This window comes from Panicum hallii, chromosome 1 (assembly GCF_002211085.1).
Source record: "Panicum hallii strain FIL2 chromosome 1, PHallii_v3.1, whole genome shotgun sequence".
NCBI classification, from domain to species: domain Eukaryota; kingdom Viridiplantae; phylum Streptophyta; class Magnoliopsida; order Poales; family Poaceae; genus Panicum; species Panicum hallii.
Window position 1 is genome coordinate 53401463 of NC_038042.1, and position 19858 is coordinate 53421320.

At 46.5% G+C, this 19858-nt stretch overlaps 4 protein-coding genes across 14 annotated transcripts; all 4 read right to left on the reverse strand.

Moving 5' to 3' along the window:
* Positions 1–31: 31 nt before the first annotated feature.
* LOC112878971 (soluble inorganic pyrophosphatase) lies at positions 32–4336 on the reverse strand. 9 transcript variants are annotated; one of them, XM_025943257.1, is made up of 9 exons: positions 4180–4336; positions 2467–2559; positions 2238–2266; positions 1582–1647; positions 1150–1257; positions 1009–1074; positions 669–789; positions 476–557; positions 32–333 (listed from the first exon to the last, which is right to left on the reverse strand). In XM_025943257.1, exons 2-9 carry the CDS (start codon positions 2555–2557, stop codon positions 291–293), a joined length of 606 nt encoding a protein of 201 aa, XP_025799042.1. In that variant the 5' UTR covers positions 2558–2559; positions 4180–4336; the 3' UTR covers positions 32–290. The 9 variants fall into 9 exon arrangements, with proteins under 9 accessions (XP_025799042.1, XP_025799043.1, XP_025799049.1 ...); XM_025943258.1 differs by having other exon boundaries at positions 4173–4321; XM_025943264.1 differs by lacking the exon at positions 4180–4336 and adding an exon at positions 4009–4029.
* Positions 4337–5026: 690 nt separating this feature from the next.
* Positions 5027–10827, reverse strand: LOC112878966 (replication factor C subunit 3-like). Of its 3 annotated transcripts, XM_025943250.1 has the most exons (12): positions 10468–10827; positions 8277–9533; positions 7881–7991; positions 7761–7793; positions 7333–7501; positions 7060–7241; positions 6376–6512; positions 6166–6261; positions 5890–5959; positions 5708–5782; positions 5578–5623; positions 5027–5309 (listed from the first exon to the last, which is right to left on the reverse strand). In XM_025943250.1, the coding sequence occupies exons 2-12, from the start codon at positions 9510–9512 to the stop codon at positions 5251–5253; spliced, it is 2214 nt and encodes a 737-aa protein (XP_025799035.1). In that variant the 5' UTR covers positions 9513–9533; positions 10468–10827; the 3' UTR covers positions 5027–5250. The 3 variants fall into 3 exon arrangements, with proteins under 3 accessions (XP_025799035.1, XP_025799034.1, XP_025799036.1); XM_025943249.1 differs by lacking the exon at positions 10468–10827 and having other exon boundaries at positions 8277–9694; XM_025943251.1 differs by lacking the exons at positions 8277–9533; positions 10468–10827 and having other exon boundaries at positions 7898–7991.
* Positions 10828–11034: 207 nt separating this feature from the next.
* Positions 11035–13364, reverse strand: LOC112878970 (probable pinoresinol-lariciresinol reductase 3). Its single transcript, XM_025943254.1, has 5 exons — positions 13042–13364; positions 12825–12959; positions 11993–12230; positions 11675–11878; positions 11035–11283 (listed from the first exon to the last, which is right to left on the reverse strand). Exons 1-5 carry the CDS (start codon positions 13234–13236, stop codon positions 11123–11125), a joined length of 933 nt encoding a protein of 310 aa, XP_025799039.1. The 5' UTR covers positions 13237–13364; the 3' UTR covers positions 11035–11122.
* A 355-nt stretch (positions 13365–13719) lies between these two features.
* On the reverse strand, positions 13720–15468 carry LOC112878967 (pheophytinase, chloroplastic). The gene is made up of 6 exons (XM_025943252.1): positions 15307–15468; positions 15094–15207; positions 14863–15001; positions 14556–14726; positions 14204–14459; positions 13720–14100 (listed from the first exon to the last, which is right to left on the reverse strand). The coding sequence occupies exons 1-6, from the start codon at positions 15392–15394 to the stop codon at positions 13720–13722; spliced, it is 1149 nt and encodes a 382-aa protein (XP_025799037.1). The 5' UTR covers positions 15395–15468.
* Between the last annotated feature and the right edge of the window lie 4390 nt (positions 15469–19858).

Sequence of the window (19858 nt, forward strand, 5' to 3'; positions counted from 1 at the left end):
ATAAAAAAAAAACTCACGGTACATGGCAATACACAGTGAAGATAAGCAAATGACATTTATGCATCAGTGATTTTCTATCAGGCAATCGTTCTGTCAAATGTTGGTTTGACGACAGATTTCAGCAAGGCCAAGTGCTTGGACTTGACACGGTATATATAATGGAAACAAAAGGCACTGCAGCTTGTCTCAACATGAACAGAAGGTAATATCCCTTTGTCATGATTTCAGTTCGTGCATGTTAACAGGTACTCTCGAGCTGCTGAGTAAATCATGAAGCATCTGCAATCTTGCTACTTCCTCAGTCCTTCGATGATGTACGAGCCATACAGGTCCCTGCAGTATAACATTTGAAATAGCTTTGTGAAATGGCTCGTTTTTGACAACATGCAAAATTTTGTCTTATATAAAATTGTATCAAAGCAAGTTAGTATAGAATAGTATCATATCACGCCTGAGTACGAAAAAGAAAACTTACATAGAGTATCTGATTGCGTCGATGGCATCTTTTGCTGGGAGGAACTCATTCACCGCCACCTCTTTGTTTTCATTCTTCTTGTCTGTCAGCCACAGCAGAAATATAACAATTACACTCTAGTTAGTAGTTACTGCAGTTGATGATCTGTAATTTAACAGTTGGGATGAGCTATGGATATAATCTTAGAGCATACAATCTTCAAAGAAGCGGCGGATCTCTTGAAGGCGATGTGGAGGAAGGTCCTTGATGTCCGTGTAGTGACGGTATTCAGGGTCATCAGCGCAAACTGCTATGATCTTATCATCTTTCTCTCCCTAGCGATAGTGATCAATGAGGTAGAATTGAAACGTTACATAAGATGTAAGAACTCAGCCTTGAGGTAGAATTAATTTACAAGGAAAAATGTTATTCCATAGAGAAGCCTTATGCTGGCTTGGTCAAAGCTCATTCATCAAATGATCCCAAATTACATGCAAGAATATGATGCACAAAGGTGAAACAAAGTATGCAATCAGGTGATGGACAAACTAGACCTGATCAATCATAGGCATGAGCCCAATAGCACGAGCTCGCAGGAAACACCCAGGGACAACTTGTTCCTGCCAGACAAGAGAACACAATGTTAGAGTAAAAGATGATAATGGAAGTTCTTTAAACGTTACATACATTAGTACCTGCATCAGGATGAGGACGTCCATGGGGTCGCTATCCTCACAGAGTGTGCGTGGAATGAAACCATAGTTGTGTGGGTAAACAACAGAGGAGTAAAGGACACGATCAACCTGTAACAAATAATCTCCGATTATCTATTGTGGATGTGAAAAAACAAATGTTGTAGGAAGCAAGCCCGCCATAATCCTAAGTGTTCCTAATCGACATACTGTTAATGGCACATTATTAAGACCTGTTCTTTTCTTTATTCCTTTGAAAGAAAGACTACATTTGTCTGGAGCAATGCTAATTGACAGAGGTCTTAAACTCTTGGCACGGCAACTATATTTACTTTTCTAATAGGGAGCGGAGCTATGATGCACAAACACCAAGTGATTTTAAATTAACAAACATGGTTAAACAACATTAACGTACTGCATGACGTAGGACCTCACCTTGATCAGACCAGATGCCTTGTCCAACTCATACTTAACCTTGCTGCCTCTAGGAATCTCAACCACCTGAAATTGAAAAAGAAAAACATGTGCATAAACTTAATAGAAATAGAACAAGTACAGGTAAAGATAGGTTTGAGACATGCTGAATTTCAGCACGCCAGCTGAAGGCAGGTAAATAAAGGAGCCCAGGCTGGAACAAATGCTATCTACTAGTATGTAGGCGTAGCTGGTTTATATAAAACCGTTAATTGGTGAGTATAAGTACACCACAGTAACACAACTTGAGACATGGTTGAACTGGTTCAACATATATTCATACTGCATGACAGTGCGACAAATGTTGAACCAGTAGGTCATATATTCATATCACAGCCAAAATGATGTACATATTTAAATATCATGAAAATGATTTGGCACAATGTAATTAAGCTCTGTTGTCCCAGTAAGTATTAGTAGACCTAATATTTGTAGGGAGGTTACAGATTGTGGAGTCCAAGACTGCTAACCAAGAGGCCACGAATATCAGTTGCTATGCTGTCATATGGGGCTTAATGTAAGTATGAAGATAAAGCTTCAAATTCTTGCCCATCAGTACGATTGGAATCCAGAACACCAACCATATTTGTAAATTTAGTAGTAGAAGGTAAACTTACACAGTTGAAAACTTCAGGAGCCCCTGGTCCTGCATTTGAAGGCGCATTCAATTAGGCAAAGACAAAACAACAAATCACTTGATTAGAGATATTTTCCATTATCACATAACACTAGTGCATTTTGGTATTTTATATATCATGAGGGAATGAAAATGTGACAATATCATAGTCTTAAGAAAACATAGCGAAATGATGTGTCCTTGTTTAGAGATTTAAGAGTATTAAGTACCTATCTCCAAATCATGCCATGGGTGAGCAGCAACATGTTTCTGGGACATGGAAGAAAGGATGCGCTCGTTGAGAACAGCAGTTCCAGCCATGGCTACATGATTTAAAACAATTTCATTAATTCAACAATTTTTCTGAATCAAGGGCAGTAGGAATTGGAAGCAAATTAAATAGTATAAAAAAGTAAGGTTAAGCATGAGCTCCATGAATAAGCAAGTCAGATTATGTGCATCACTACTACAAAAGCCAACGTTGTTATCCTGTGTATATGCAACTTTGCCATCTCAATGATCCTGTTTAAGTGTTTAGCCCACTGTCTGATCTCAGTGGACTTGTATCCAAGAGTAGACAATTTTCAAATTTCCAGAACAAGCATCGCTCCTATCTCTATTGCCTGAAGATCAACACGCGATGCTAGGCAGACTTAGCAAAGAACAGATGCAATTTTACGCTAAAAATTACTACCACCACATACAAGACCCCAATGACCAAGTAACTAACTGAAGATAGACGTTCTTGGTTTCTTGCTCTGTTACCAGCAGACATGAAACAATTTACAAACACATTGAAAATAGTCCAGAAAAAAGCAGAAAGAAAAACTAGAGGTCTAAAACAGAAACTGAGTGCTTAACTTTAAGCATGGACAGTCAACAAATTGGGAATCCAGAAAAGCTCTTTCTCCTGAGTAACTTCAAAGCCAAACAGATACAAAAAAAGGTAAATGGAAAGTGGCCTTCTAAGTAACTTCAAACAGCACAAAGAAAGAGGCCAATAAACAATGCCAAGTGAAACTATTTTATGCGATTGCCAAAGGGTGCGGTCAGATTAGTACATCTATTCTATGAAAGCCGTAAGCAGCAGTCAGAAGGATCGCAATAAATTAATCGAAACTAGCATGATCTTAGTCAAGAGTTATGACCAATACGAGGAGATGACATCAGTATCCTAAACACTTGCCCTGAACAACTGCAGCACCACATTTTTGCAAATATAGGAACCATACACAAGTATAATCGGTACAGAGAAATACATGCTCACAACTAGAACTATATCCCAGACGGGAAACAAATAGCAGATGGGGGAAGCCCACGAGGTTGCAGCGCTTCTACCCGTTTGTAGCGAACTCAACAAAACAAGAAAGGGACGCTCGAAAAAGCGAGCGAAGGAACACCACACAGAGGAAACGACCCAATCCAAAACAAATCGAAGCAGATCCGAACCAAGATACCTCGATCGCAAAACGTTTTCGCATAATACGGTAACATGGTGTTGTCCTTGTTAACACCAAAGCGTACGCAAAACAATGGGAAAAAAAAAGAGGAACAAAGCGAGAAAAAGAACACATATCAATCCTTCAAAACTTCATGAAAACGGAGAAAAAGGGGAGAGAGAGAAATGGTCGCAACAAAATCGCCAGCATCTGATCACTAACTACACGTCTACACCGCCATCAGATCAAACACAGGAAGGAATAGCAAAGAAGCACAAAACGCCAAGCAAACGGCCCCAACGGTCGCATCGGACGGCAAGGCAAGGCAAGCACCAGGCAAGAAGCAGCGCCCGAGCACGCACAGGGCGGGCGACAAAACAAGAAATGCCGTCGCACAGCACAGCGCCCCCAAGAAACCAGCGCCATCAGAACCACGAGCGCGCGACCAGCGATCTACTACCGGGCCGGATCGAGGGAAAGAGGAGGGGGGCCCTCGCCACTCACCGGAGCCGATCGGAGGGTCGCCCTCCCTCCCCGGTGGCGAAAGCGAGGAGATGCGTCAGGCAGGCGGAGCGCGAGGTGGCGGAGGGAGGGAGCGGCCTCGAGTTCGCTGCGGCTGCTGCTGCTGTCCAGCGAGCGCCACGGGCTCGAATCGATGTGATATATTTCAGCGGCTCAGCCTTTTGCTTTTCGGTGACGCGAGGGGAGGACGGGTGGGCCCGGGGCGTCCCCACGGCTGGCCGGCCCCCTCTTCCGGGACCGTCCGATGGACGCGCGAGGGGGACGTGGGCGGCGCGGATCGCGCCACGCGGGGATAACGCTCTAAGTGGAGGCAGCTGGGAGTAGTGGGAAGCTGGGGTGGGGGGAGGCGCGCACCCGCATCTGGTTCCCGGGGAATATACGGGGAATCGGGCGAACGGCGTGGGTAGACCTCGTCCACCGCGGGCGTGGACCGGGGGGACGCCGACGCCCGTCCGTACAGTCGCGGGTTCCATTCCATTCCGGGGCTGCGGCTTCGGAGGTGGGACCACCGGCACAGGGAGAGAACAGAGAGCCCACCCGGACGCGCGTCGCGACACGACAATATCAACCAAGGCCGTCAGCGGGCCCTCACAGACTGGGCCGCCGATGCTCCGCGCAGCCCATGTGGGGTCGTAATTCGTCGTCACCTGCTCGTGGCCGCCGCCGGCCCTACCGAAGCGCCTGGGCCCACACATGGCACGCGCTCGTTACCGGCTGGTGTACGTATTCACATGTAGCAAATGCTTCCATATGTTTGCAACAAGCATTGCCCATACAGAAGGTATAGGCACTTATTCGCTGTACATATTTATATTTATAGTCTGATGCACAGGGCTATGCGGAGGCAAAAAGAAAAAAAAAAGAATGCAAATACATCAACTGCACAATACAGACAGGGAGTACTACCATGGAACGAGAAAAGGATGCACCATGAGTCCATGACCAATAATAAGTGATAGCACACACAGGATTTTCAACACATCTGAACGGCATGCATGCACCCGCGCTGGTTGTGCCGCCGATTTTCACCGCGCCATCTCAGGAATCTTGGGCTCATTGTGAGCCGACTGACAAGCTCTTGCGGTGGATGCTCATGAACTTGGCAACAAACTCTGCCCAAGCAAAGACAAGAGGGATTAGATAGCCGTTAACTTTACAGGGATCGCAGCAACAATCTGCAAAGCCCGTGGATCATACAGAAATACACTGACAAGTGGCAATGCGCCTTCTCCCATGTCAATTCAAATGCAGCGATGATCGAGGGCCAAGTCTAATCATTTACTAACTAGATCCATAATCCCGTAGCACTTTGGGGGTATGGATTAATTGTGTATTGGAATATGCAATCATTTGAATACAAGGGAAAAAATGGCGGCTTACCTTCCAATTTCAGCAGAGCACTTGCACCGACGGGCAACCGCTTATCCTGGAATTCATTATTCTCAATATATCATTAACATAGCTCGTCATGTAAAGTGCATGTAAATTGGAAGTATGAGAGCAAACTCACATAGTAGGCATGCCAATAGTAGACCTCCCTCTTCACACTAGTATGAATGCCCTTCAGGAAGAGTTCTACAAGCTTCTGCAAGAGATTCAGGAATGATGTTCATACGCATGGTTGTTGTTCTGTTGACACAATAACGTCCCTGAAGCACAGAGAAACTTTCATCTCTGGTCCGCATAGTTTACCTGGAGTATTAGTTTAGGAGGTACAAATTCCACCAGGAGCTTTTGGAGCTTGCCTCGTGCCAAGAATAACCTACACAATATTTGTTTTTATCTGTTATGCAAATGGAACTGTAAGATGCAATCACACGGTTCAATGTCGTTACTCTGTGCCATGCAGACACAAACTGATGTACATAATGACTGATCAAAGTTACCATAAAGCTATAATGTGAAAGTTGGTGGTGGGAACAACTATGTTCCAACACAAGAAAGTTTCTTCTAATTCTAGTGTCACACCTTTTGGGAGCAGGATCATCCAAAATTTCTGCCGAAAGTTCCTCCAGGACCTCCTCCCACCCTAGTGGTATAGCTTGTCCATCAATGAAGGGGTAACTGGTAGATTGAAAGGGAAACGTTTAAAAAATCAGAGAATTGTGCAATATGATATAAAACGAGATGAATCAAGAACTTTCACATTACAAAAAGAGAGAGATACTACGATCGTACTTCTTGGTTTTACATGCCTCCAAAGCCAATATAGCCTCCCTCAAGTTCTGCCTGGATTGACTAGCAATGGTAGTAGCAAAAGTTGCAGGAAGATCAAAACTTTCTCTTTTTGATATATAAGTGAGGATATCCACAATCTGAAAAAAATTAATTGTCAGTAAGTGGTTCTAAACAGTTAACGAAATACTGATGTTCATGTGCTACTCTCTCCAATCCAAATTATAGTTCACTTTAGCTTTGTCCTAAGTCAAACCTTTTGTAACTTCGACCAATTTTAGAGAAAAATATGTAACATCTATAATAGCATCTATAATAACGAATAAATTGACTATCAAGATATATTACATGGTGGATTCAATGAAACTAATTTGATGTTGTAGATAATGGTGCTTTTTTTTCTATACACTTGGTCAAAGTTGGACATGTTTGACTTAGGATAAAGCTCAAGTGAACTATAATTTTGAATTGAAGATTTGAAGGAGTACTTAGAAAGAGTGGATGTTTTCCCATGTCTCATAATATGAAGCGAGATCATCAATACATCACATATAAACATCATGTCAAGCAAAAATAACATGCTAGAGTTGAATAGTTATCTCATGTGTCCTGGATTTGGGACTTAGGTAGTTCATGAAAACTAACATGTAAATGTTGGCTTATAAGTTATAGCTAAAGTAAACTCACCTCACGTGTACTGGGAACACCAATTGTAATAAGCTTGCACCGACTCTTTATAGAATCTACGAGATTTGATTCATCCTGGCAAGTCATTATTATCTTGCATGCATCAGAGGAGGAATCAAGTATCCATTTTATCAAACGCTGATTATTCTCGCTGACTTTATCAACACCATAGAGCAAAATTACTGGAAAGAACAATTAATCATGTTATGAATAGTTCAAATGGAATGACATTTAAAGGAACAATGTTAAAGAATTCCAGAGCAGGAATTATACCTTTAAAGTTCTTTCTCACAACTGGTTCAGTGATTTTACGCTTATCTGACATTTCATTCGCAAGAGTCATCAAAGCATATCTAGCATTCTTGGATTGAGACCTCATGTTGAGTTCCACATGATGATTGCTTGATGACACTGGCACAAGAATGGGCGCAGATGCAGATCCCTGCAAAATTACGGAAGCCTTAGCTCTCTCAATCTCATAAAACACAACTACTTTATGCAGTGCTCTTTTTAAAACACTAGGGATGCAAACAGTTGGAGTTCTATGGAACTGGTTTCAGAAGATGTATTTCCTGGGTAGTTTGGTGCAAGCAGTTGTACTCTTGTGAAATTAACTCAAAATTAAAAGGTAATGGCATCACATGGTATACTGTAAGGACAGGTTCAAATGTTGACTGATAAGCATTTACGACAGAACAAACCTGCCCATTGCAACTCTTCAAATAGTGAGAGACCTGGAAAACCCGCAAAAAGTACTCGATGAAATCTTTACAGAGTATAATATTAACAGAATTTTTCATATTCAGTATTTAAGGTTGTACATTCAGAGAGGAATCACCAAATATCTCAGTGAGGACAGCTCTGCACAAAGACCTCTTTCCTGATCCCGGAGGTCCTTTGAAAATTATATGTGGGCAAATCTCCGCGGAGACCTGTCACAACAGGATACTGACATTTATAAGACAATAGCACCAGCTTTAAATTACTCGAACCACAACTTGCAGAACAGTATGGCCATGCAAATGCCAATTAGGCACACTCATTAATAAATTCTAAGTCGATCTAATAAAAATAGCAGGCAGGACGAACTGAAACAACCGAACTCTTTTGGCTGTGAAAATTCAGAAGCAAACCACAAATACTTTGTTAAAGAAAAAACTATAAATTTATAGTAGATAAAAACATATTTAGCTAGGAAATAACTCAAAAGCAGTTACCAATTGTTTAAGCTGATGAACTTGCTCTCTGTGGCAAGTAAATCCATTTAAATTTCGTGGACGATATTTATCAGCCCACAAAAGTCTAATCTTCTCAACAACGAGTGCCTTCTGAATGAAACTTGATTCAGATTCATCATTCGTTTTATTAATTGGTGTTCTTGATTTCCGGCATGCCTTGCCAGTCACACATGGAAGCCAAGCATCATTTTGCACTTTGCTGGATGTGAATTTCATGACACCTCCGACTAGTTTCCCGGTAAAATCACTAAACTTTCCACTCTCTCCACTTAATCTACCACCATTATATGGGCTACTCAAAGTGTTGGTGCTGCTTATTTGGGAATGGCGGCCAGTAGCATAACTGGATTTTGTAGTTGTACGTGATAGACCTGTCCGGGCTGAAACAAACTGTGACAGCTGGCCTAAATTACTGTTGTTATCTTGAGTAGCGCCTCCATCATTCTCAGCAAGGGCATTTGAAGGCATGGTAAGTGATTCATCAATATTGTTGTGTTTTGTTGATGTTTTCTCTAGTGGCGCCCTGCAATCACGGGAGAAGAAGATGTCACCTGTAGGTATTGATTCTGTGCTTGTAAATGCATACTCATTATATCTGTAATTAGGCAACTTGCCATTTCCAATCAACTCACTGATCTCCTGGGAACAATTTTCTGCATGCGAATCTTCTTCTATATTGTCAGCAGCTTCTCTTTCTGGACGTGCTGGGACAGGATTAGTGCCAGGAAATGCAGGAGCTCTAGAAGGATGTTCCTTCTCTTGTGGCCGTAGTTTCGGTGTAGAAATTGATCGGTTGCGCGAAAACCTCGCCTTGATTGATGATTTACTAAAGCTTTCCATAGAAGAACGAAATCTGGGAGGCGTCCGGCTGTTCTTCTTACGTGATTCATTCTTTCCAGCCACGTGTGGAGAAGGTTGGCGCTTTTGTTCTGTTACTCTGGGAGGTGTACGACTGTACCTCAAGTTTGAAGTTTTCTCAACATGATAATCTCTTGTGCGGTTAGGAGATATGTTGGGCCTCCTAATACCAACTTGGCCATTCCTACCAGGATCTTTAGGAAAACGAGTCCTCTCTGATGTCAATACTCCATCGTTCCAAGGGCTTTCATGCCACTCAGTCTCTGTGTCTGAAGGTTCATAGCCACTTTTTTGCTTTATGGAAGAATCATTGCGAGAATGCCTATTATGCCCTGAGTTGCTCTGTGCAGCTAACATGATTGATTGAATTTGAAATTCCTGTGGTTCACAAGATTTAAAATTACAATCTTGTAGTATCAACAAAATAAAATAGAGTATGAGCATAACTCAAAATCAAAATGTCAGCATAGTTAAATCACTCAAGCAAGCAAGATCCATCATGGGCTTCACTGCTAGGAGTTTATAACAAATCTAAAAGATTCACCTTTTAGTTAATCTTCAGTTGGATGATAATATTTTTAATAATTCTTTTTTATATCGCTGAAAATGTCACCAATCCAGGATCTGCCATTCAAAAGGATTAATCCGAAATATGACATCCGTGTTGTAAACCTTACATGTGCGCTTCATGGTATTCGTGAATGATACATAAATAGCAATATGTGACTTCTTTTATTGATCAATCAAACAAATTAGAAGTCCCAGAGAAAATCTGTATGGAAATAAAGAAAGAACGAAAGCTGCAAGTCATCATGACCTTTATGTGAACTAGCTAAAAATTCTGAAACTTTGTTTGGAACAAAAACCAGGCTCCCATATAGGGGATACTCCAGAAACAAATGAAACATGCCCAAACAAATTGACTCGCAAAAACACAGATTGTGGGATCCGAATGCTGAACCATGCTATTCACCAGGAGGGTGTCTTACTAATGGAGCACAGATGATGGCATAAAGCTAAAAGCTAGAACATGCTTATACTTTCTGTCTGGATTTGAAGTAACCAACCTGCTAATTTCTAGGTTTGGATGCATATTATGTATAAACATAGGTAGGATTATTGATGGATAATGGATTATCAGTTTAGCGCATATCTTAGTTACTGAGACTAAACTGTACGGAAAATGACTTGTAAAGAACCAAATCATCATTCACTTTTATTCTTAAGATGTTGCAGTGCACAGGGGAAGGAAACACGTGATGCAAATCTATGTCAAATAAGTGAAACAAAGATGAATCAGGAAAGTAGTTACCTCAAGGATCAAGAACAGAATCACGTTGTTCAACCACCCACAGTTGGAGGTCCAAATGAAGGACAAAAGCAAGAGTTATAAGGAGACAACTACGAGGGAAAGACAAGAAAAACAAATCCTTTTTGTTTTGCTGTGTTGGCATTCTTGTCCTCTACTTCTACTCCACCAAGGATAGAAGAAACCAAAGAAAAGGAAGCAGCCATTCTTCCACATTACCTAGGCTGCTTATTCCAAAATATATCATTTATTCCTAGGAACACAAAATATAGCTTTAAAAGGAGCCAGCTTATGTAGGACCCAGCAGCTGTAAAATATTGCATTCTGACTTCCTAGCACCGATCTCTATCCTATCCTTTCTCACTATTTTTTCATTCTGTGAAACTTACAGATTTCGGTAAACAAAGTTCAAGATGTCTGCTAAATCATCAGAGTTTTTGTCTGTTTGATTTGTCTGTTGCTTGGATATGGCCCCGTTACTGATTCAACATGCCCAAGGACCATGTCATGTATGCAAGATCAAAATTTGTCAGATCATCACCACATTCACTTTCAGAGCAAATAAAGATGGATAGATATTCATCACGCTCCACTTCTTTCAATATTCCATTTGAAACATGTTTATGAATTACAAGAAAGATATAGATATATCAATGTTCTAAACTAGTGTGTCTAAGTACTTGCCCACTGTTGTATATTTTACATGGGGATACAGTTGAGTTCCTTCACTCAACAAGTCAATTTCAAAATATATGTGGTCACCCTTAACAAATGCTGAATAGATAAAAATTAAATCCATCTTCAAGGGAAATGGTGCATCTGCAATGAGAAGGGAAAAAAAAAAGAATGAGAATATATGACAAATACAAGAAACAAAACCTTTTAGGATATGATTTGCAAATTGCAATCAGAAAAGGAGAGGCTTCATAGTTTCTTCATATTTTCATCAACTCTATTCTTCTCTGTAGACATAGCTGCAAACTTCTACTCCATGATCAATATAAGTTGATATTTGCAACTATTCATGTAAAGGTATAAAAAAACTGAAATGTATTGATCAAATTATAAAACATCACAGATCAGGACAGTGCATCAGATACCTCCTCAAACTTGGATTAAATTAAATTTGACGTCAGTAACTACAAATATTGATTATATTTGAAGAAAATATGTGGACACACAGGGGTTTTAATGCTACCACCTAACTTACCAAGTATTTCTTTTAGGAGTTGCTCTTCTGTTATATATACCCTTTTCAGGGATTTATTGATTTTCATCTCCCAGAGGTCAGCCAGCTCATTCATTGAGCAGGCGTTTCCTGGAGGTCTCAGATACAGCGTCTGGTTTAATGTCCTGGGATCCTCTATGGTACATATTGTAAATTGAGCAACATCACCCTCCTTAACAAACACGCCTGCAGAGAATGTTCTTCCTTGAGGTAACAAATATACATGTAGAATGACCTTTTACTTTTCCCAAATTCAGACAGCAGACCAAAAAGAAGAAAAGTGCAGTAATAGTATCAGACCTTTAGTGTTTCCTTCACCAAATATCTTAATTTCGTCTCTGGGAGGAGCATTTAGGCCTGGCTGCACCAGTGAAGGAAGCAAATAGCGCATAAACAAGTTGCAGCATATGTAGGTATGAGGAATGCCTTCAGTCTCTATCAAATGGCGGATTTCAATTTTCTTCTCATAGAAGCCATAAGCCATGTCACCAATTTGAACCTTTGTAGGATCAAGTCCAAATTCAGCCGGAATAAATCGCTACAATAAATCACTGCAAAGTCAGAAGCAACACCTCGTGTTTCCTAATGCAACAATGGTCACTATAAATTTTCTGGTGTAAACAGTCACAAAAAAGGGTTCCAAAAATCCAGAATGAACCTCCTACAACATGTCGTGAGAAACTAACATGCGACCAGTGATATCGCCACAGAGGCCTCCTATCTAGTAACACCACTTAAGTAGTGTAAGTTTTGCAGGTAACATGCCTGGAGCACTGGAGCTAGGCACAGATAAGGTCGGAACTGATAAAGCAAACAGATAGGTGGATTTTTTTTTTCAAAATACACTTTTAAAAATTATCTTATTTTCAGTCTCCATTTCTCTGTAGAACATATGCTCTGGGTTATTTTCATTTCCAGTTTCCCACCATGATTAATCAGACCACCATAGTGCCAAAATCAATTTCTTCCCTTTAACACTAGTGCCATCTATTTTTCTGCACGTTCCCATATTGATTTTTTTTTCTTTTAGTGCTAAAACATTTCGATATGGCATGACGCAGCCAGCAGGTTCACAGGAAATCTAGCAAAGTGATCGAGTTAAATGGAAATGCATTATGGCTTGCAAGCTCACCTTCACGCATCCAGCTTCCTTTATCGCCCGGATCAGGGGCTTCTGCTCGAGCGCCTGCTTCGTGGGCACCGCGCAGATGACAACGTCCACCTGCCGTACTGCCTTGAGCAGGCTCTGATAATCCTCCAGCGACCCCTGAACCACATCGAACCGAAGCCTTATAGCGGACTGAGCCGCGCTCCAGTGGAGCAGGAGGGTAGGGATGCCGCGCATTTACCTCGAGCAGCGTGGCGCCGGCGGCTACGAGCGGCCCCAGCGAGGGGGAGTCCGGGCGGGCGAGGTGGTGGGGCCGGACGAGGGCGAAGGTGGGGTGGCCAGCGGCGAGGCTGGCCCGCGCGAGGCTGCCGCCGAGGCGGCCGGTGGCGCCCACCACCAGGACCCGGCTCCTCGTCCCCGCCGCCGCCTCCGACATACCCGCCCCGCTCGGTTCGATGAGATCCCCGGCGCGATTGGCAACGGCTGGCAAAGTGACGGGAGCTTGGACTGGATGGGGGTTGCTCGCTGGCGTATCATCAAGCGATGACCTCACGATCAAATCCGATCGCGAACCGTTGGTTCAACACCCCTCGCTGATCGGACGGCTTTAAGCGAAGCTTAGGAGCAAGGGGCTAACGTTGGAGTGTTGGTGACCGTCTGACCGAAATGATTAGCCAGGGTGTTGATACAACCTAAGCCCGTTTAACCGAGGATTTTCGTTACCAATCTCGAAGTAAATTGTTTTGTGTGAAATTCATTTTTCGCACGAATTTTGATCGATCACTTATCATTCATTCAAGAACCCAACTCTCCAATTGCTACATGGAATACTACTACTGGAATACTGTTACTACAAGACATGCTAGCATGCTACTCGGGCCACCAAATCGTGTTCTTTGACTGCCCCGAGCCCCCCTGATCAGACGGTCTGGAGGCTGGGCTCGGCCGGCGTGGCGCGGGCGTCGAGGGCGGCGAGCCACTCGAGCAGCGCCCGGTTCGCCTGCTCCGGCGCCTCGTCGTGCGGGCAGTGGCCGGCCTGCAGGTGCACGACGGCGGTGTCGGCGTAGAACTCCTGGATCCGCGCGGCCTTGGCCGGGCCGACCCACGGGTCCAGGTCCCCCCACAGCAGCAGCAGCGGGCACGCCAGCTTCCCCAGCAGCCGGTCCAGCGTGTACCGGCTCTGGTTCGACATGAACCGCGACATCAGCCGGTAGTACACCTCGCCGGCGTTCGGGTCCGCCGTCGGCGCCGTGATCGACCCCACCAGGTACTCATCGACGTTGCTCGAGTCGATGTAGACCTGCAGGGTTTTTTGGCAGCGAAGGAGCTCGGTCAGAGAACCTCTACCGGCATGGCAACTGATGAACTGAACGGAAGAGCTAGCTCGTGTTCTGGTGACTTACGCTTTTCAAGACTTTCTCCACCCTGGCCGGCTGCTTCGACTGCCAGAAGAGGAACCCCAGCACCACCCGCTGGAAGGCCTCCTTGAGCGGCTTCACGACGAACCTGGACAGCGGGCTGCCCTCCCCCTCCTCCTCGGCCGGCGCGGCGGCCGGCTTGTTGGGATCGGCGAACTGGCCGGCGGAGTTGAGCAGCACGACGCCCCGGACCAGCTCAGGCACCTCGGTCGCCGTGAACAGCGTCGTGAAGCCTCCTAGACTGATGATCGCGCGCGCGTCCATCGGATTTTTTTTTCCTTTCGGTCAGGTCTGAACTCCGAAACTGAATTGCGTTCAGATAAACTTGTAGTAGTACCTGTTGCCTACGAGGACGGCTGGCTCCTTGACGATCTCCCTGAGGAAGTCGGAGACCTGCTCCATCCAGATGGTGGCCTCGTAGTCCACCAGCGCCTTCTCGCTCCAGCCGAACCCCAGCAGGTCGATGGCGTACACCTTGTACTTCTTCGCCAGCTCCGGGATGTTGTACCTGAATTCATTCATTCAGAGCAGCTCAAACTCAAACGCTTCACGCTTTGCCCCAACAGAACATTCAGATGACTGAACTCGTTTCATTCAGTGCAAGGAAGGGGCTTCGTTTTCCCCGGCCCATAAGCTAACCAAACCTCCAATGGAAGGCGGAAGCGCCGAAGCCGTGGATGAGCACGATGGGTTGCCCGGCGCCTTGCTCGACGTAGTGAATCCGGCGGCCGCGCCACGTCCAGAAGTTGTACCCGTCCGGTTTGAACGGCAGAATCTCCAGCCCTGCACGCACGACAGGAGGAACCGAACCTCTGACGATCCTGAATTGCTGTCATCTGATAGAACTCGAGAATCGCACAGCTCAGGCTCCAGACCTTGCGCGGAGCCAGCGGCGGAGGCGGGGGAGGTGGCCATCGAGCAGGAGACGGCGAGCGCGATCCCGGCCTTGGTCACCAGCTCCCTCCTCTGCATCATCAGGAACCTGCCCCCTGCCAATGGCCGGGCCACAAGGATCGATCAGCCTCGGGATAACCACAACGGAACAGAGTCACGAGTTGCGTGGGCTTGGCAGAGACGAGGGCACGCACCGTTGAGGCCGACCTGCGGCGAACCCGCGCCGCGGCGGCGGCCGGAACCGCCGGCGGTCCGGAGGGCGGCCACGGACGCGACGGACATCGGCGGAGGAGCTGGACGGCGGGCAAGGCTTCTGGAGACGGTAGCCCTGGAGCGGGGGACGGGCCCGCGGGAAGCAAAGGTTTTTGTAGGTTTGCGCTCGGGGGGATCGTGTGGTGCGCCGTGACGCGGCGCGCGATCGGGTAGCCGTGGCCGCGCCCGGGCCAAAAGAGTTTGCCAAGGAGGCGACTCGCCAACGGTGCGGTTCGGCCAGGTTTTCTTGGCCTGGGCTGTTGAATCCGCGAATATCCTGTCGGTCTCCTCCTCGTGGTTGGCTGGGCGGCGGGGGCCGAACGGGCCTCGTTCGCCGGCCGCAGCTGGGCCACGCATGGTCGTCGAGTGAAGAAGGTTGTTGCGTCGCGCCACACCTGCCAAAACAAAATACATGTGTGAACAGCCAAACCGTTTCGTTCAACACGTGAATATGCAAGTATGCAAGACGTAAAAGGAATGAATTAGAATTTTTTTTTTGTCACGCTTAAAAGATTACAAAAATGCTCAAGAGAGACCAAAAAAAATGAGGCCAGAATCTCAGCTAGATCTTCAGTGTCAACGCTGCTCTGAACTGAACATTTCCATGGCAATCCTCCTTGCTAACAATCGTTTCAGACCCCTAGAATATTTCGCACAACAAAAAGGAGCCTTAAACCTTCAACCGATGAAGGATTGTTCGTTGGTGCGCACGTGACCGCGCTGCCTGCGAGCTTGCACGACTCAGCTCTGAAGAAAACAGTACTAAAGTAATTTCAAAACCCTAACTAAATCTCACTTTTTATATTTCTATTTATCTAATTATTTAGATAAGATTCCTTCTTTATATCTAAATACACTCTAACAGACTAGCCAAATCTCACTCTTCGCCCACACGAACTCCCTCTCCACGCACGGCAGGAGCAGTAACTCATCTTCTACCTCCCCTTACATGGCCGGTGCCCCTCTCCTCTGCCTCCTCCACCACCACCAGCCGGCGCCCTCCCCCTCTCTACTCCCCTCGCCAGCAGGGGCCGCATCTGGCTGGTGGATGTTAGGCCTTCCAAGTGGGTTTTGATGTTGATGACATACAAAATTAAGGAGCTAATGAATTTATCGAGTTATGGGTAGGTTAAAACTCAATGAAACGAAAAAGAGAAAAAAGATGTCAAATTTGCTTAAAGGATGGTGTTGGACTTAAAATAAGATCTTTACTTATTTTATATTTTGAATTTGAGTTAAGAAACACCGTACTATTAAGAGGGATGCGAATGGATAGTATTAAGGTGTCAAAGTGCTTATTTGAGATGCTAACCATCAAGGAGAGACACAAAATCATATATTTATGCATTTAGTTTTCTGACTGTTTCAGGGTGTGTCGGAAGTTCCGACACCTATCGGAAGAAACTGGATTCTTCCGACAAGGGGTCCTCACCCAGCTATCCTTAAATGGTCGCATGTTCCAACAATCATTTAACCAGTGCACTAACGGCTAATTTTTGGGGCTTACGTATTTATACCCCCTCAGCCCCCCTTCACTTGCTACTGATCTAATCCGGGATAAACACTTTCAAAAATATTTACTACTCCTTCCTAATTCCTTCTCGAGCTAATCCTTTAGTTGATTTGAGTTAGAGGTTGGGTGAGAGCAAGATTGAGATGTGAGAATCAACCTTTTAAATGAAAGGGCAGCCAAGTTCATCTCAAGAGCACTTGAAGCATCTGTCAGACCCGGGGCCACCGGGCTGGGCATGTTACGAAGTTTAAGAGATTAAGCCCGTCTTATCTCTTATTTATTTTGTTTATCTCTTGTTTATCCCGTTTAAATAGGAGATAGAGCTAACCAACACGGAGAGGATCACTCGAGATCAGTTCTGGTGTGATCCCTTGGAGGGGGTTGGTTAGCATCTTGGTAACTCTGACCTCTCGGATATATAAGGGAGGTCAGGGACCCCTCTCAAAACAGAAGATCATTAGGTCATTCTACATCAAAGGCAATACAAACCATACAGGACGTAGGGTGTTACGCTCCGTGCAGCCCGAACCTGTTTAAGTCTTGTGTGTCTTGCACCTTTGAGTTCCTGATCTCGGCGTCTCCTCACCCAAAACTTACCACCTTGGGCATATCCCTCGGTGGGCAGCCGGTTAAACACCGACAGCTGGCGCGCCAGGTAGGGGAGCGCGTCGAAGATCCATCGGCGAGCTCGATGGCATCGTTCAAATTCATCAGGTCAGTTCCCTCACAGGGCACGACATTCGTTTTTGGTTCATGGGTCTGCGTCGCAGATGGTGCGGGCAGTTTCCGGCGATTCCTCGTCGACATGAAGCCAAAAACCCCCGTTGCGGATCTCCGTAGCGACCTCGACAAGTTCGTCGACGGGCTCGACAACTTACCGCTCCACACTTCCGTAGCACAGATCGAGATGGAGTCCGCTCCAGCCTCGACTTCTTCTGGTGTTGCGGCAATTCCCCCTGGTTTGGACGCGTTCCAATCTAGGGATCTGCATAACCGATCTCAACTCGGCTTGTGCGAATCGGCCACTGACCCTCAGGAGGCCAACGCTTCTGGGTCCCTCTCCATGTTAGCGGAGGACCTGGACTTGCTACTCCAGGTCGGAAAGCTTGAAGCCACCGCGTGTCGGGGGGTTTCGGGTTGTTCCGGTACCGGTGATTTGGAGGTCACCTCTCTGTCGGAAGGGCACGTGGTGCACTGGAGGGGCATGCCGCTCCCCAATCTACTCGAGGCAGAGGGTCGACTCGTGGCCCACCTTGAGCCCTTGCCTTTTCAAGAGGGCAGGCCTTTAGCCACCGTGGCGGAGGGGTCGACTGAACTAGTTGACGAAAGTTCTCATGAGCTCTCCTCCCGCCAGGTGCTGATGGCCGAAGAAAGCGAGGGCGATGAGGACCTCCTCATCGTCAACTTTGAAGCGATCTCTGAGGATGAGATCACAGCCGATGCCGTTGACGAGAACGACGCCGATCGCGAAGCGCCAGGAACAGGGCCCGCGCGATCCGGCGGAGGAGGGCCAACGAGCGAAGGCGATCTATGCATCGCGAGCTCGACCCTGAGTTTGCCACCGTAAGCGAGCGGGGTTTCCGGACTCCGGTGGCCAACATCGCCAGGGTAACGGCCATCCTCGAGCGCAGCCATGATCCGGAGGTGCGTCAAGCGCTCCTTTATGCACAGAGGGCCTGGATCCAGTTGGATCAGCACAACCCGGCGCCCACCATCAGGGAGGAGCGCATGGGTGAGAGCCGGAGCCAGGCTCACAGCCGAACGGCTGGCGGCCGTCCTCGACACCAGCCCAGCAACGACAACGCTCGCGGGAGCTAGACCCCTGGCGGGAGGCAGCAGCCACCGCAAGGGGGTCAGCCACGACAAGCCAATCATCGACTTCCTCCGGAGGATTTGCGCCAGCACATCAATGAAGGCCGCGATGCGCGGACCATGATTTCTTCCAGACGCAAGACCCGCGAAGAAGTCGAAAATGAAGGTACTGACTGTAGTGATCGATTTCCTGCTTTCTCTGCACGTTTCAGCAGCTACAAGTACCCGGAGGGTTTCAAATCCATTGGCATCACCAAGTACGACGGCAAGCAAGCTCCTCAGCAGTGGCTCCGTTGTTACTCCACGGCTATCGAGGTAGCAGGGGCCTCTAACATTACCAAAGTCGTCTACTTCCCGATGGCTTTGGATTCTGCGCCGCTCACTTGGCTGGAGAGCCTTGGCAGCAACTCCATCGACTCCTGGGAACGACTTAAGAAGGTCTTCATCGACAATTTCCAGGGAGCGATTGCTCATGCAGGTACTCGACATGATCTTGCCCAGTGCAAGCAAGAACACAACGAGCTCCTGCGGTCCTACACGCGCCGCTTCTTCGACGTCCGCGCCACCATCGCGAACATCTCGGAGGAGGACATCATCGACTGTTTCTACAACGGCATCACCGACCCGAGTATATACAGAGACTTCGGGCGGAACAAGCCGAAAACTGTTGCGGGCCTTCATGATATGATGCATGATTGGTCCGAGCAGGAGGAGAAGATGCGGGAGCGGTTCCCGCAGCGCCACGATAGCAGTCTGCGGCGCCCAAACGACAACCGCAGCGACAAAGGCCAGCGGGACTTTTTCCAGGCCACCCCGGAAACGAAAGCCAGATGATGTCATCGCGGCTATTGATCGTCCTTCGCGGGGCAAGAAGTCGACAACTCAGGAGGAGTTCGAGAAGCTCCTGCAGAAGAAGTGCCCGTGGCACCCGGGCGCCAGTCACGCCGCCATCGACTGCTACCACCTTCGGAGGACGTTCAGCAACTCTGGTGGTGGCAAGAAGAATAAGAAGCCTGCCGACAAAGAACCCGAGGATGATGATCAAGAGGATCACGGGCGCAACCCGAAATTTCAGGATGCGTCCAAGGTGGTCAACGTCATCTTCGGGGGGGGGGGGGGACGAGGATTTCTGTTCCAGGCGGGATCAGAAGCTGCTCCTCCGAGAGATT

Bases quoted from the DNA above. Each gene is read 5' to 3' on its own strand.
- LOC112878971 (XM_025943255.1), bottom strand. From the start codon at position 3,466: ATGGTTCCTATATTTGCAAAAATGTGGTGCTGCAGTTGTTCAGGGCAA. The intron at 2,267-2,466 runs GTACTTAATACT...CTTCAAATGCAG, and splicing joins ATGGCATGATTTGGAGATAG to GACCAGGGGCTCCTGAAGTT. The intron at 1,258-1,581 runs GTGAGGTCCTAC...TATTTGTTACAG, and splicing joins AGGCATCTGGTCTGATCAAG to GTTGATCGTGTCCTTTACTC.
- LOC112878967 (XM_025943252.1), bottom strand. From the start codon at position 15,394: ATGTCCGTCGCGTCCGTGGCCGCCCTCCGGACCGCCGGCGGTTCCGGC. The intron at 15,002-15,093 runs GTCTGGAGCCTG...TCGTGCGTGCAG, and splicing joins CGCCGCTGGCTCCGCGCAAG to GGCTGGAGATTCTGCCGTTC. The intron at 14,727-14,862 runs GTTTGGTTAGCT...GAATGAATTCAG, and splicing joins GCTTCCGCCTTCCATTGGAG to GTACAACATCCCGGAGCTGG.
- LOC112878966 (XM_025943249.1), bottom strand. From the start codon at position 9,599: ATGCTCATACTCTATTTTATTTTGTTGATACTACAAGATTGTAATTTT. The intron at 5,783-5,889 runs GTAAACTATGCG...AATCTCTTGCAG, and splicing joins CTCCTAAACTAATACTCCAG to AAGCTTGTAGAACTCTTCCT. The intron at 5,624-5,707 runs GTGAGTTTGCTC...AATGAATTCCAG, and splicing joins ACTATTGGCATGCCTACTAT to GATAAGCGGTTGCCCGTCGG.
- LOC112878970 (XM_025943254.1), bottom strand. From the start codon at position 13,236: ATGTCGGAGGCGGCGGCGGGGACGAGGAGCCGGGTCCTGGTGGTGGGC. The intron at 12,960-13,041 runs GTAAATGCGCGG...GATGTGGTTCAG, and splicing joins CCGGCGCCACGCTGCTCGAG to GGGTCGCTGGAGGATTATCA. The intron at 11,284-11,674 runs GTAAGTTAGGTG...TTCTCATTGCAG, and splicing joins ACTCCTAAAAGAAATACTTG to ATGCACCATTTCCCTTGAAG.